At 41.0% G+C, this 16,003-nt stretch overlaps 1 protein-coding gene across 1 annotated transcript; it reads right to left on the reverse strand.

Moving 5' to 3' along the window:
* Nucleotides 1–2,432: 2,432 nt before the first annotated feature.
* LOC149227817 (uncharacterized) lies at nucleotides 2,433–5,936 on the reverse strand. Its single transcript, XM_089380602.1, has one exon. It carries the CDS (start codon nucleotides 5,934–5,936, stop codon nucleotides 2,433–2,435), a length of 3,504 nt encoding a protein of 1,167 aa, XP_089236728.1.
* Nucleotides 5,937–16,003: the final 10,067 nt, after the last annotated feature.

Genomic DNA, 16,003 nt, shown 5'->3' on the forward strand with positions numbered 1-16,003 from the left:
GACAATTTTTTTATGGTATAGCTAATAAAATTCAATTAGAGGCTTGGCCTCTTAACGAAATAGTAAAAGCTAATGAATTTCAGTTAGAGGCTTACATTAGAGCTTCTATTTTGACCGGGTTTCAAGCTTTGGACTAACCAATGCATAATTATTTTGACCGGGTTTCGAGCTTTGGGTTAACCACTGCACATTATGGCCTCATGGATAACAAAACTGAAAAAAAAAAAAATCGGCCATAAAACTTCTACTTTACAACTCCTATTGGCCATAAATTCAACAATGTGACAAATAGATATGAATAGCATTTTCATATCATGTTTTTGTCTTTGTCTTGCTCTACGGATTTCTTATCTAATAAAATACAGTACTAAGAAATCTAGAAAACAAATTAGATTTTACTCAGTTGGATTTTTGCTTACTGACCCGTATGTTTGACATTTCAATTTGGTGCGACAATTTGTTGGTTTGCTTGCTTTGTCTGTCTTCCTCCTAATTTCTATGTATAAACTTTAAATATCTTCATGTGAATAAATTGTATTTGCAGGACGCGGCGGGAGGCGAATGAAGTATTTAAGAGGTTTAGGGTTTAGTGCATAGAACGAATTATTTTTGTAGGAAGAGGCAGGGAAGAATGAATTATTCTTGAATTTCTGAATTATTTTTGCAGGAAGAGGGAAAGGCAGGTGTGGAGGCGAATGAATTATTTCTCCGGGATGAGCGAGGGGCCGAAAGATATGGGATGCATGAAGAGGAAGTCGTAGGAAGAGGTCATGTGATATATGTGACAATACACGTCGGTCATACAAGAAATCTATATATAAACTTTGGACAAAAAAAATCCAATTCATTGGATATGTGCCTTGACAAAATCTGAATCCAGCTTAAACTTTGGATATGTATTTATCAGGGCAAAATGAATGAGGAAAGTTGTTTATAAAAGTTCATTTATCTATTTAGCCAAACTTGTGTGTCAAAATTTTGGCAATAAAACCTCAAACCTTGTTACCCAATCGTGTTTAAAAAAATAAATTCCTATGTAAATGAAATATATCATTTTCTTAAGTTTTTTTTTCTGGGTAAATCTATTCTATTCTATTATATTATGTACATGAAAGCATTACAATCAAAGAGTCAGGTTGCCCAAGGCCGACTGTGGCTCGTTGGGTTAGCATTTCGCATCTCAGTATTGGCCCTCGCAGGGGCATCAATTCCAGACAGAACCTCTTCCATATCGCGACATGACATAACATTGTTCTTAGTCCAAACAAAAATCGCCCTCGCAGGGGCTTCGGAGCAAAAATCAACCCTCGCAGGGGCGTTAGAAGAATGACGGATCCTTCTGACAAAACCAGAGCGAACATAGACATGTATATAAACTAGAGAGACACACACAGAGACATATAACCTATACCCGACACAGACAGGAATGAAAGACCTATAGCAGACCTGAACAAAAGTGGAGAGCGACAGAGTGTGCCTCTGGAAGCTAATCCTCCGGCTTCTCCTCGATAATTCTGCACCATCCATAGTGTTCGGGGAAGCCGTCCCACTCTTCCCCTGCGTCCTTCTTGGAAGTCGACGCCTCCTGCTCCTAAGGTCGTTTAGGAATCTGCTCAGGTACCCTCGCTGGCTCTTTCTTGACAATTTCTGGTTGTTCGCTTGGGAGCTCCCCCTTGCTGCCCGAACCACCTTCACCTTCCTGAGAGTCCTCAGTGAATAGGACCGAGATGTGTGCATTGATGCGGGAATTGTCCCTCGAGCTGCCAAGAGTGAAGATGGTAGACCCAAACGCTAGAAGAGGGTGCGGTCCAGCAATGGGATGGCCCATGTCCATGTATTGACTTGCCTGGATAGGAGTGGCCCCTGCCCTTCTGTGACAGTAACAACAGCAGCAGTGATGGTGGGATTCCGCAGCAAGGTGGCGAGAAGAACCTCCTCGAGCTGACCCCCTTCTACTGAACAACCTTTGCCTGGGTCTGACCATATTTGCAGTGATGCCGGTGGCTTGAAGCAGAGCGGCAAAAGGAGGCTTTCCCGGATAGAGTCGTCCCCCAATAGAAATAAGTCCTCTCCCCACAGTTCTGAGACGAAGCTCACCAGAACAGAAACAACAGACACCAGAATATACAAGCTCTTGACTTCCCTTGGCGTTTTGATTACTGGTTGGATCAACAGGAGCTTTAGCCTGAATGTTAAGATTGCCCACGGAAACCTGAGCTGCGTGATCCTCGCTCTGAGCATGGACCTGCAACATTCCCTCATCCATCTTAAACCTCTCGACATTCTCTCAAAACCCGTTCTCCTTAACTGCTTTCTGCGGCCTCCCCATTTCACCTTACGCAGCATTGAATGCCCTGCTAGCGCTTCTCCTCTCTTAACTCCTCGGCGGCGAGAGGCAATGAATTCGCCGGATGAACTCGAGGCAGCACATGTCATACATGTGGCTCCTCACTGCCACTCGTACAAACACCCGCATCCGGGAAAACTGCATCTCTTTGGATCAGGCTTTCGCACTCCTGGACCTGGAGATTGTTTGGAATGATATCCGTGTTTCCGGCTAGGAGGGTCTGTTCATTTTCTACCCCAATGTTGGCCAAGAGGTCAGCTATCTTGTTGCCCTCTCTTTTTGTGTGATTGAAGGAGATGGCTCTGTTATTGCGTAGATCTTGTTCAATAGCATTCAGCCTCGCTTCTAGCCTCCAACTAGTTGCCACCTTCCTAGCTTGAGAGCCGTTCTGTATGCGAGTAGCCATGTTTATGAGGATCTGGGAGTCGCCTTCTACAATCAAGGGTTGAAGGTTGAGATTCCAGGCTAGCAGGAGACCTTGCCAGAGTCCCTCTAGCTCTGCGGAGTTGTTGGTGTCCCACCCAATATTTCCAAAGTAGATCTGCAGAGGAGTGCCTTCATGGTTCCTCAGAATTCCTCCAAATCCAGCTGCTCCAGGATTGCCTTTGGAGGCCCCATCAAAGTTGAGTTTGTATGAGTAAATAGGAGGGGCGTTCCAGCGGCTGTTGTCCTTGATGCTGCTATTAGAAGGGCAATGCTTGGAAACTTCTTGTGGCAGTTGCAATTGCCAGTTGTCGAGAATGCTTTTCTCATTATCTGTAGTTGGGAGATCCTCCTTTGTCCAAGCTCGAAGCAACATCGTTTCTTTGAGATTCCCATGTAGCATGTACCAAATTTCTTCAGTAGGAGAGCCTTTGTTTTTGAATATACGTTTGTTTCTTTCCTTCCAAATATTCCATAGGACAATTCCGGGGATGATGTTCCATAGGTGGTTGAGAATCTCACAGTTGTAGGGGTTCTTTGGCCATTGTCTTATGGAATTGATGATGTCGTTATCCCCTCTACATCTTTTCTGGCATCTGAAGCTCACCTTTTCCCATAACTGATTGGCTAGAGGGCAAGTGTCCAAGAGGTGTTGAAGAGTTTCTTCGCTTTGAAAGCAGTTGTGACAGATAGAGGGGCCATGAAAGTTTCGTCTCCTTAGTTTATCCCATGTGAGAATTCTTTTATGTCCTACCAGCCAGAGAAAGTAGGAGATTTTGGGCCATGATCCGAGACCCCATATTTTGCTCCATAATGGATCTGGAGGAGTGGGGAGGTTGCAGACTAACTTGTAAGCTTCGGAGGTGGTGTAGGTCCCTTTGGGTTGGTATCCCCATCTGAGGATGTCATTGCCTTCATCATGCCTTATGCTTCTTTTCCTTAACTCTTTCTCGAACTCTTCTGCCTCCCGTATATTTGTGTTGTTGAGTATTTGGTTGCTCTGTCTCCATTTTCTGAATCCATGCTCCATCTCCTGCGTCCAAAAATGTTGGACTTTTACCTGCTGCTGCTCCTGCCTGTCCGGTATCAGAGATGGATGAAGAACACTAGTAAGCTTGGGCATTTGGTTCCAAGCATCTGTCCAGAATCTTGCCGCGCGACCATTCCTGATTTCCCAGAAGCTGTGCTGTTGAATTAGCTGATAATGCTGTTTGGCCGCATTCCAGATTAGCGACCCCTTTTCGGTGGGAATAAATCTGATGAGCTCTTCTTGAGGTCTATTGTTGGCATATTTTGCTGTCCAGATTTTTACCCAGGGCTTTTCTGGATTAGTGATCCATTGCCACCAGATTTTGGCGTTCATAATGGAATTGTTGTACTCCGGGTCCCTCAGCCCAATGCCACCCTTGTCTTTGGGCATGCATACTGTAGTCCATTTAACCAGCGCCCACTTGCGATTAGTTGCCGAGCTGCCCCATAAAAAGTCATGCTGAAGGTTCCTTATTCTTTTTAGGACCCACTTAGGCGCGGCTAGGATAGAGAAAAGGTAAAGAGGCATTGCCTGAAGGACAGACTTGATGAGCACCACCCGACTGGCTAAATTTAGAGATCTATATGTCCAGAGGTTGAGACGGGAATCAAGATTCTCTAGGAGAGAGCGCCATGATGGATGCTTTATGGCTGAGGCAGTGAGGGGGGCTCCGAGATATTTAGAGGGGAGGGTTGCAGAGGGGAAGCCCAGAATGCGAATGACAGCAGATTTAACAGAGGGAGGTGTGTGAAAGAAGAAAATCTGCGATTTGGAGCAGTTGACATGGGTGCCAGAGGCTTCAGAGAAGTCATTGAGAAGGGTTTTTAAACGAGAGGCTTCCTGGACAGAGGGGTAGCCGAAAAGCATGGTGTCATCAACGAATTGCTGATGAGAGGTGGCAGGGGTATTGTGAACAGAAATACCTTTAAGCTGCTGAGAATGGAGGGCGTGTTTAATGTGTCGACCAAGACCCTCAGCCATAAGCACAAAGAGGAAGGGGGATAGGGGATCCCCTTGCCTGATACCTCGAGAGGGTTTGAAGGGGCGGGAGGGGATACCGTTCACAAGGATGGAAAAGTGAGTGGAAGTGATTAGGCTCATGATCCATTGGATCCACATGGAGCAAAATCCAAAAGCTTTTAACATATGTTGAATATAAGTCCAGCTGAGTTTATCAAACGCTTTAGAGAGATCCAGTTTGAGTATCATACCTGCTTGCTTCGAATGCTTGAGGGAGTGTATTATCTCATGCGTGAGGAGAATGCCATCCATTATCTGTCGTCCTTCCACGTACCCCGATTGTTCCGGTGAGATGAGCAGAGGTAAGAGAGGCTTAAGCCTATTTGCAATGACTTTAGATATGACTTTGTAGATGATGTTACATAGTGCTATTGGCCTGAATTTATCAGGGGTGATAGAGTCCTCCTCTTTAGGGATGAGAGTGATGAAGGTGGAGTTGAGGGAGGGAAGAAGCCAGCGCAGGGCTCTTGATTCTTCAACAATCTGCCAAACCTCCAACTTTATCATGTCCCAGAAAGCGTGAAAGAACGTGGTGGTAAATCCATCTGGGCCAGGGGCCTTTCCTTCTTTGAGCTGGGACATTGCCTCATCCACTTCCTGAGGGAGAATAGGGCACATAAGAAGCTCATTATGTTCCTCCTTGATGAGCTTTGGCACGTTGCTGATTATTTTCCTGATAGCCTGTTGCCGATCTTCTCTTGGTTCATTGTGGACATGTTGGAAGTGATTGAGGAGTACCTCTTCGATTTCCTCATGCTTCTCTACTTTTGCCCCTTCTTGATTCTGGATGAAAGGTATGTTATTATGCATCCTTCTTTGCATCGTGGTTCTGTGGAAGAATTTGGTATTGCGCTCCCCCTCCTTCAACCATCTGACCCTTGACTTTTGCCTCCAATAGATTTCCTCCTGCTTTCTTCTGTCCTCGAGCTGGCTGTGGATGAGCCTTTCCTGTTCCAGGGTAGCCTCCGTATGCCCTTCTGTGATAATCTTTTGTTGTAGATCCATCAGTTCCTGATTTAACTCTTGTTGCGCCTTGAAAATATTTCGAAAGGTCTCCCTATTCCATCTTTTTAGGTGATTTTTTAGAAATCTTAGCTTCTGTTGGAACTGATACATTTTTGAACCTTCTGGAGGGACAAAAGATGCCCAAATGGTCTTGACAAAGTCTTTGAATGTAGGGTGCGAGAACCAAAACCCTTCAAAGCGGAAGGGTCTCTTTGTCAAGTTACCTAGTCTCTGCCATTGTAGAGCAATCGGCCAGTGATCCGATCCTATGTGCAAGGATTGCCGCTGAGATATCTCCACCTAGATGAACCGCATTGTCTGAGATGAGGAAGCGATCTAATTTGGATGCAATTTTTTGTTTGCCAGCTCTGCGATTGCTCCACGTGAAGGTACCATTACAGAATGGCATATCTATGAGAGACGCAGTTTGGATGAAGTCCTTGAAGCGATCAACTTCTGGTTCCATTCTAATTCTCCCTCCTATCTTCTCCTCGCTTTTAGTGATCATGTTAAAGTCTCCTGCAACAATCCATAATGGGTGCCTCCTGTTGTTGCTCAGAGCTGCTATAGTGTCAAGGAGCGCAATTTTGCTTCCTGTATCTTGCGGGAAATATACATTTGATAAATTGCCATGTACGTTGGTGCCCAATATATGAAAGGCCGCCTGTATGAGGTGATGAGAGGCATGAAAGTCTGTTAGGGTTATTGCTTGGGTATTCCATACTATAGCAAGCCCTCCTGAGGCTCCCGAGGCGTCTACTGCAACTGAGTGACAACCTGGCCATGCTTTTGAGAGAATACTGCCTAGTGTAGAACTATTGCACTTGGTTTCCTAGAGAAAACACATCTGTGGCTTTTCCATTTTAATCATGTTTTTTAACATCCTGAGTTTTCCAGGGCTGTTAAGCCCCCTTAAATTCCATGATACAAGCTTCATGGTTCAACTGTTAATGGAGGGCTTGTAGTACTTTGTCAACTTAGCATACCTGCCTGAATCTACCAGGATTTTTCCAATCTCGATCGTTCACTGGAGATCTGTTTTTCTTCCTCTCTTTTTAGTATCCTTTGGACGTAGGCTGTCATCCCAATGACTTCCTGGTTGAATCCCTAGTTGGTGTTGATGATAGGCTCTCGAGATGACCACTTCGAGCTTACTGAGTTGAGTCTCTGATATAGTGTCGTATGCTCTCTTTTTGCAAGCTAGTTCTAATTCCAGAATATCCAGACCGTTTAGATCTATGCTTTTTGGCTCTTCTTCCATTTGTTGCACTTGACTGCTTTCTTCTATATTGATCTCTGAGTCCTGGGGGAGGTCTGCCTTTCCGTCGACTTCCATATCCTTGTGAATCTCTGCTGTTTCTTTCTGACTTCTGCTGAGAATAGTTGGGATGATGATGGGGGGCTGAGATTTGGGAGGGGGATCTGAGGGAGGGGGATGGGATGAAGAAGATGGGCGAGCAGGGTTGGTCTCAGAGATCAGGGGTTGTTCTTCAGAGGTCTGAGCAAGAATATCGAAGCTGTTCTTAGTTACTGGGCCTTGGGGTTTGTTAGGCTGGGGTTTGATCCCATTCTGGGGCTTTTTATGCGAGCGCTTTCGGCTTGGGACCTTGGTAAAGCCATCCTGGGTTAGGTTTTCAGACAGGTCAGGGGTGTTGGCTTTGGCATTTTGAGGGCAGTCCCTGAAGAGATGCCCCAGAGCATGGCACTTTCTGCAACGAAAGGGTACGTGTTCATAGTCGAGAGGCTGGATCCATTCTTCGTCTCGGTGGGCGAGAGTTACCGACTCTGGTAAAGCTTCATTCAGGCGGATAAAGACACATATTCGAGCATAGGAGATGTACTTACGAGATTTGGTTTCTTCTGCCGCTCTGATATATTCTCCCACTCCATTTCCTATACCCTTGAGAATGTCCTCGTCCCAATATTCATCTGGAAGAGAGTACATTCTGATCCATACCAGCGCCCATGTGAGATCTTCTTTATCTGGGTTGAATCTTGGAATCCATTTCCTCAGATATAGTCCTGTTGAGTTAAAAAAGTAAGGCCCTGCTCCCAGAATCCTGTATTTGTCCTCTAGACAGAAAAAGATTGCAGTGAAGAAGCCTTTCGGCCCTAGCTGCAGAGTGACATCTCCTTTGGGTTTCCACTTCGCCGCAATCCAGCCATATAAGGCTTTCTCAGTTGGCCAAAACCCTATGAACTTCCCAATGAGGGCATGATCTTTCATGTACTCTATTCTTCTGTCAATCTTGTCTCCCGGAAGCTCTATTCGTGGCCTTTCTTTGGCCACTGGTCCACATGTTGATGAGGATATTTTCGGGCTTTCTTCTGGAGTTTCTCTTCCTTCTTGTGTATTTCTGTCTTTGTTCTTCCAATTTCCGGTCTCCTTGTCATCATTTTGATGCTTTTTCGCCTTGTTTAAGATTTCTTGATCTACAGATCCAAAGATGACCGCTTGCTCAGGATCATGCTGTGAAGGGGAGGGCTCTGACGCCCTCCCCTGAGGTTGTTCCATTGCGCGACGCTAATACCCTGCAGCTCTGTCACACCGCAGAGATTTCTTTTCAGTCCCGGAGCGTATTCCGTGCAGTGCAATCGGCGCCGTTGAGAGTTTTCTCAAACCCTAGTACCATTCCTCTACCATCGCCTTGAACTTGTGCATGAATTACCCATTTTCCTCATTTTCTTAAGTTAAAACATAGATAAATATGATTTTAAAAGTTAATGCCTAAATTAATACGTAGTCAATGTTCTATTAGGCACAGACGTAAGGATGAGTATAACTTATTTTACCTATAACATTAAAGATAATTTCAAATATGCCTTTATAATTTTGTTTCAACTGAGTTAAGTGATGAAGAAAATAAGTATGTCTGACAATTGTATCCTTAATTGAATAGATATTTTATTAAAAAAACCATTTCATATTTGAAGTTTTAAAATATTCTACTAAATAGTCCCATTAAAAAACTTTTACTCAAATTTGAAGACAAGTTAAATTTTAAAACCATTATAAAATTTCGAGATAATGACACCATTTAAAATTATAAGCAATAATAGCCACATGCGACACGGATAATAAGGTAATGACCAAGATTATATAATAATTTATGTAGAAATCAGAAAGAGCGAGCTCTCAGTATTCCATAATTTCAACTGCGATGATGTCATAAATTGATTGCTCTTTCCACGTGCCATCATGATCTAATTTCATATTCTTCCATCATGACGTTCATTGTGAAATAAAAAATTGACAATGAAGACAACTTTCACATATCTACAGGAACAGAATCATATATAAGATTCTTTGTACAAAGCATAATTACCAAATTCGAATTCGATTTGATAGGAAAAAAATTCGACTCTTGTACAGAGAGAATTTGAAAGTACACATCTAAAAATTTTTCAATAATATTATTTAAAAATTATTAATTTTACCACATTAAATTTAATAATATTTAAAATATCTAATTAAATAATTGTATAATTATCCAAAAATTTTAAAAATAAAATGTATCAAATTTATCAATATTACATAATAAAAAAAATATTAAATAAAATTTGTGAATAATAATAACAAAATCTCAAAATATCTAAATATAAAAAATAAATTTAAAATAATCTTCAAATATTTAAATTATTTCAATATCTGATATAAAACCATAACATCATCCCATTAATATTTTTGATTGCCTTCACTCACTAATAATCACAATTTTACGGTGGATAAGCACCTGGTAATCATTACCACAATTTATAGTGCTTATAATTTCACAATTTTACCGTGGATAAGCACCTTGTAATCATTACCACAATTTATAGTGCTCATAATTTCACAGTGGACGTCAACCCGTAACTGCTTAAAAAAATGTATTAACTGCTTATAATTTCAACCGGTGGCTCTTAATTTATAGTGCTTATAATTTCACGGTGGAGGTCAACCGGTAATTGCTTAACTGCTCCTATTTTCACGGTGGATATCAACATGTTTTTCCTTTAGGCAATTTTTTTCACGGTCACCCAACATTATCGAATCGTATTGAAACCTCCGTACTAATCGGCGAATCGAATCGTATTATCGAATTTTCGTATTATTTTTGCCAATTCGGCCGAACTTGGTAAGTATGGTCCAAAGAGGATGCAATAAGTCACCAGGAAGATATATTTCTCTGTATTTTTCAATTTAACTCGTCATGGTCTTGGGATCAATAAATATAGTTTAACTAGTTTGTGTTTTTTTAAGAGTAAGTCACAATTATGTAGTTTTCTTTACCAATTAGGTTTTTTTGAGAATTTTTGTCTAGTAAGTTTAAACCGCGAATATGTAAGCCCGAGTCGGACAGGAACGAATATGTAAGTCTGATTCTAACAGGGATTGAAAGTAGAATAGCCATGAACAAGATATATAGTGTACACAATAAAATGATGCATAGTTTTTTTTTTTTTTTTTTTTTTTTTTTTTGGAAAAAGTGGAATTAAATTAAATGATAAAGATTTTGAATTGCAATTATATGTATATACTTTTTATTATAATAGAAAGCGTGTTGGTTTTTCCTTATTGAGAAAAAGACGAACCCAATTTAGTGATGTGTGGGAGTCCTCGTATTAATCTTCAACATTTAAGCTAAAACAACCATGATAAAGATTTTGAATTGCAATTATATGTATATACGTTTTATTATAATAGAAAGCGTGTTGGTTTTTCCTTATTGAGAAAAAGATGGACCCAATTTAGTGACGTGTGGGAGTCTTCGTATTAATCTTCAACCTTTAAGCTAAAATGACCATTTTTCATATTCATATAATAAGTGATTGTGCCGAAAAAATATCATGCCGATATATGACGATGTCAATGTTTTCGACTCATTCGTCATAATCACATATATCCCATCCATGATATGTTTACTCCTAACATTTTCGAACAAAAATTTGAAGCACCAACTCATTCATGGTTCTGCCATCCAATTGCTCTTTTTCATTCATAATGATTTAACATAACAGATAAATATGCCTTTCTGATTTAAAATGTGTCGTTCCCCTGAAGGATTTTGCGTTCCACTTAGAACTTTACTGCACAAAACTGCATAAATGCCACCTCTATTGTTGGGGATTTTTCTGAGAAAATCTCAAAAACAAACAAAATAAACTCCACAGAGGCAATGCTCTGTTTCTTCTCCACAGGATCTTTTTGTGCACAGGGAAGCTTTAAAAAAATGACTGAACAGAGTATTACACATCCACAAAAGATTTCTATTCATTAAAACAAAATGTCTGATACAAACTTCATCCTCTTTGCTGAGAGGGATTCACCACAAAAAAAACATTCACCAGAACTCTGTCTCCACCTGAGAATTTACTGAGCTGGGTTTACTGCTGTAAAACCCCTTTTTACTTTTACTGATGTAATAAAAATTTACACATACTGCTGTAATTTTTTTTTACATATGAAGCTCAAAAACATTATATGTCTGCTTCACTCCCCGCACTGTGCATTTTCTCTTGCAAAAATCAACAAAGTTCAACTCCTAAAAAATACATGCGCTCCACCATTTTCTTTATGCACTGCTATGCATTAATACATAGTTTTCTTTTTGCTGCACCTTCTTTTTACGATGCCCAACAAAAAAAACATTACATCCCGCGAGCTCTTTTCATTTGGCTCTTTCTATCTAAAATGAACACACACACTAAACATATACAAAAGGATTTTTTTTAAAAACATGGTTGACTTGCCCATACCTCCAGCATAAAAGAAACATTAAGTGCCGTAAAAAAACATAAATATCTACCTACGCATATGACAATTCATTAATAAAAGATATGGTCAACGAAACTTAAGTTTTACTCCACGCAACATTTACAGCAGGCTCGTATGCATCTTGGAACAATCGACGACGGAGATTGATGAAGACAATCGGACGACGGAGGTGGATTTCGGGAGACCTTACCTGACTGATCATTACGTCCCCAAATATTACATATAATGACGTATAGGGAGGAACACGTGCCCAAATTTGATTGCATCGGGCTCGATCATACGGAAACTGCCTTCGCTGGAAAGTGGTCCGAAAAGTTTCAGGCAGGTTTGCTGAGCGGTATTGGGCGTTGTACGTCTGCGTTGAAATTACATATTCAACACTCCCCTTTAATTTCAACTTCTGGGCATTCAGTCATACCCAGACACTTCCTCAAAAATTCAAAGCTTTTCTGATCCAATGGCTTTGTCAAAATGTCTGCAACCTGTTCTTGAGTCCTGCAATGTTCTAGGACAATTTCTCCATTGTTCACCAATTCTCTGATGTAGTGAAACCTTGTATCAATGTGTTTCGTTCTCTTATGAAACACTGAATTCTTTGACAATGCAATAGCTGAGCTATTGTCACAAAAAATCACTGTCGCTTTTGCCTGCTCTTGGCCTAAGCTCCTCAACATTCTTCTCATCCAAACTGCTTGACATGCTACTGCTGTAGCTGCCACATATTCAGCCTCTGCTGTAGACAATGCTACAATGGACTGCTTCTTAGAAGCCCATGAAATGGCTCCTGAACCCATATGAAAAACATAACCGGAAGTGTTTTTCCGATCATCTACACTTCCAGCTCAATCACTATCAATGTATCCAATTAAATCTGAACTTTCTGAGACACTATATAATATGCCAAACATTTTGGTACCTTTGACATACCTCAAAATTCTCTTTGCTGCCTGCCAATGTGCCTCCTTTGGCCTTTCCATGAATCTGGAAATTAAACTAACAGCATACATAATGTCAGGCCTAGTTGCTGTTAAATACATAAGGCTACCAACAATACTCTTGTACAAACTAGGATCAAAATCCTTGCTGCTGTCCTCTCTGCTGAGTTTTAATCCCATTACTGTGGGAGTGATCGCTGCTTTGCATTCTTGCATGTTAAATCTGCCCAACACTTGATTTACATATCTAGCTTGTGAGATAAAAATTCCTTTTTCATTTTGATCTACTTCTATGCCTAAGAAGTATCTCAAGAAACCCATGTCAGTCATTTCAAATTCTTCCTTCATGATTGATTTGAAATTCTCAATAAGTTGATCATCATTACCTGTGAAAATCACATCATCAACATACAAGACAACAATCAAAATTTTACCATCTTTTTCTTTGACGTAGACGGTGGGTTCTCCCTCACACTTGTCGAATTCATTATCCAATAGATAGGAATCTATCCTGCTGTACCATGCTCTTGGCGCTTGCTTCAGCCCATAAAGAACTTTCTTCAATCTGCACACTTTGTGCTCTTCACCTTTCTTCTCATAGCCTAGAGGCTGTTCAACATAAACCTCTTCCTTTAACACTCCGTTTAGGAATGCTAACTTCACGTCCATTTGGTAAACTTTCCACTTGTTTTGAGCTGCTATAGACAGCACTGCTCTCACGGTTTCCATTCTTGCAACCGGGGCGAAAGTCTCCTCATAATCTCTTCCATACTGCTGCTTGTACCCTTTGACAACCAGCCTTGCCTTGTGTCTTTCTATTTTACCTTCAACATTGCTCTTAATCTTGTAAACCCATTTGACTCCAATGACTTCTTTGCCTTTTGGTAGCTCAACCAAATCCCATGTTTTGTTTCTCTCTATGGCATTCATCTCCTCATCCATAGCTTCTATCCATTTCCTATCTTTAATTGCATCTTCGAAATGAATAGTGTCATCAACATGACAATACAAGGCAAATAAGGAATTCATTCCTTCATCATAAATATCACTTAGATTTCTAAATTTCTTACCTCTTTCATTTGGTGTGCATGTGCTTGAAGACGCACCTGAATTTCCTCCTTGTGGTCTGCTTGGAGAAGCACTTTCATTTATCCTCAATGGTGTCCCTTGCTGTCCTTGTGTTGGCGCTGCTGTTTGGGGATGCATTTCAGCCACCTCCTCATCATCTTCATCATGAGACAAACAGTTTTTAACATTCACTGTTTTCTCTATGCTTCCATCCCAAGCTTCCTCTTCAATGAATTGAACATCTCTGTTGATAAAAAACTTTTTGGTGGATGGAATATACAACCTGTAAGCTTTGGATTCCTCACTGTATCCAATGAAGATGCATTTCTCCCCTTTGCTGTCCAACTTCCTCCTTAGCTGATCTGGTATGTGTGCATAGGCCACACATCCAAAAACTCTCATGTGGGTGACTCCTTGCTTTCTCCCACTCCATGCTTCTTCCGGCACTTTGTTCAACACTGCTTTTGTAGGACACCTGTTCAAAATGTAAACTGCACAATGTACAGCTTCAGCCCAATAATCATTCGGCAAATGCTTTGCCTTCAACATGTTCCTCGCCATATCCATGATGGTCCTATTCTTCCTTTCAGCAACTCCATTTTGCTGTGGGGTGTACCTAGCTGTAAACTGTTTATGAATTCCATTTTCTCTACAAAATCTTAGGAATTCCTTGGAGATATACTCACCTCCTCTATCAGTTCTAAAAACTTTAATATGCAGCCCGCTTTGGTTTTCCACAAGTGCCTTGAAATTTCGGAATTTCTCAAACAATTCACTTTTGTTTTTAAGGAAATATACCCAAGTTTTTCTTGTAAAGTCATCAATGAATGTTAGGAAATATTGGCTGCCTGCTAATGATGGAGCTTGCATCGGTCCACATAAATCTGAGTGGATGATTTCTAAGGGTGCCTTTGCCCTTATGCTCTTCCCTGATGGAAAACATTCTCTATGTTGTTTCCCAAAAATGCAACCTTCACAAAGGTTGTCCGGTTTCTCTATCAATGGTAATCCTCTTACCATTCCTTTCCTACTCAACAAATTTAGACCTCCAAAATTGAGATGTCCAAATCTCAAGTGCCACAACCAATTCTCATCTTTTGGCACGCTTTGGAAAGCCTCTTGGGTGACTGCTGCAATTACATTCTTGTTTTTCAAATCTGCCCTAATCCGGAGAGGGAACATCCTGTTCCTTGTCATTTTCACTTCAGCAATGCATCTTTTGCTGGGTGCTATATCCATGATGGTGCACACATCATTCACAAAGAAAACATTGTAACCTTTTTGAACAAGCTGTCCAATACTCAAGAGGTTACATCTCATTCCGGGGACATAGTAGACATCTGCTATGGTTTTCCTTTCACCTTGCTTTGTAAATATTTTTACCTCTCCTTTTCCCATAACAGAGATTTTGTTATCAGTTCCTAGTGTAACTTCTGATTTCATATTCTGATCTAGAGCAGAAAAGAGGGCTATGTTTCCCGTCATATGGTTGCTGCAACCTGAGTCTAAAAACCATATGTCTTCACTGTTTGTTTCAGCCATGTTACAAGCTAACAACACATTATCTTGACTGCTGTTTTCTCTAGTGACATTTGCATTTGATCTATTGTTCATATCATGCTGCTTCTTCCTACATTCACTGGCATAATGCCCATATTTTTTACAATAATAGCATTGGACATTGGGTTTTTCATACCTTTGTCCTTGAGCATGATGTTGTCCTCTTTGTTGGCTGCTGCCTTGGCCTTGGTTCTGATTTGGATTGCTGCCTCTTCCTTGAGAATTTGCTGGGTTGTTCCTTCCACCTCTGTTTTGACTTCTACCTCTTACTCTCTTGTTTCCTCTGCCTTGACCTCTTCCTCTTCCAAAGGACATCTGGGTCTTGAAGGCTTGCTTTAGAGATGAGTTTTCATTCCTACTCAACCTCTGCTCATGTGTTATCAGTGATGCATGAAGCTCATCAACTGAAAATTTTGAGAGATCCTTTGTCTCCTCTATGGTGGTGACAATCACATCAAACTTTGAGGGTAAGACCCTCAATATTTTCTCCACAATCCTCCTTTCTTCAATGGTTTCTCCATGAGTCCTCATCTGTGTGACCAAACCAATCACATGTGTGAAGAATGAGTCAATATTATCTGACTCCTTCATGCACAGATTCTCAAAATCTTTCCTCAGCAACTGTAGTTTTGTTGTCTTCACTCTCTCCATGCCTTGATAGGCTGTCATGAGGGTTTGCCATGCTTCATTGGATGTCTTAGCTGCTGCTAACCTTGGAAACACACTCTGGTCTACTGCTAGATACAACACCACACGGGCTTTTGAATCCTTCTTCCTATTGCTCTTCAGCAGATCCTTCTCTGCTGGAGTTAATCTATTAAACTCATTTTCATCTGCTGGTTCTTCAAAACCATCTT

The sequence above is a fragment of the Pinus tabuliformis genome, chromosome J (genome assembly GCF_031772625.1).
Source record: "Pinus tabuliformis cultivar Carrire ecotype Pingquan chromosome J, CPIR1, whole genome shotgun sequence".
NCBI classification, from domain to species: domain Eukaryota; kingdom Viridiplantae; phylum Streptophyta; class Pinopsida; order Pinales; family Pinaceae; genus Pinus; species Pinus tabuliformis.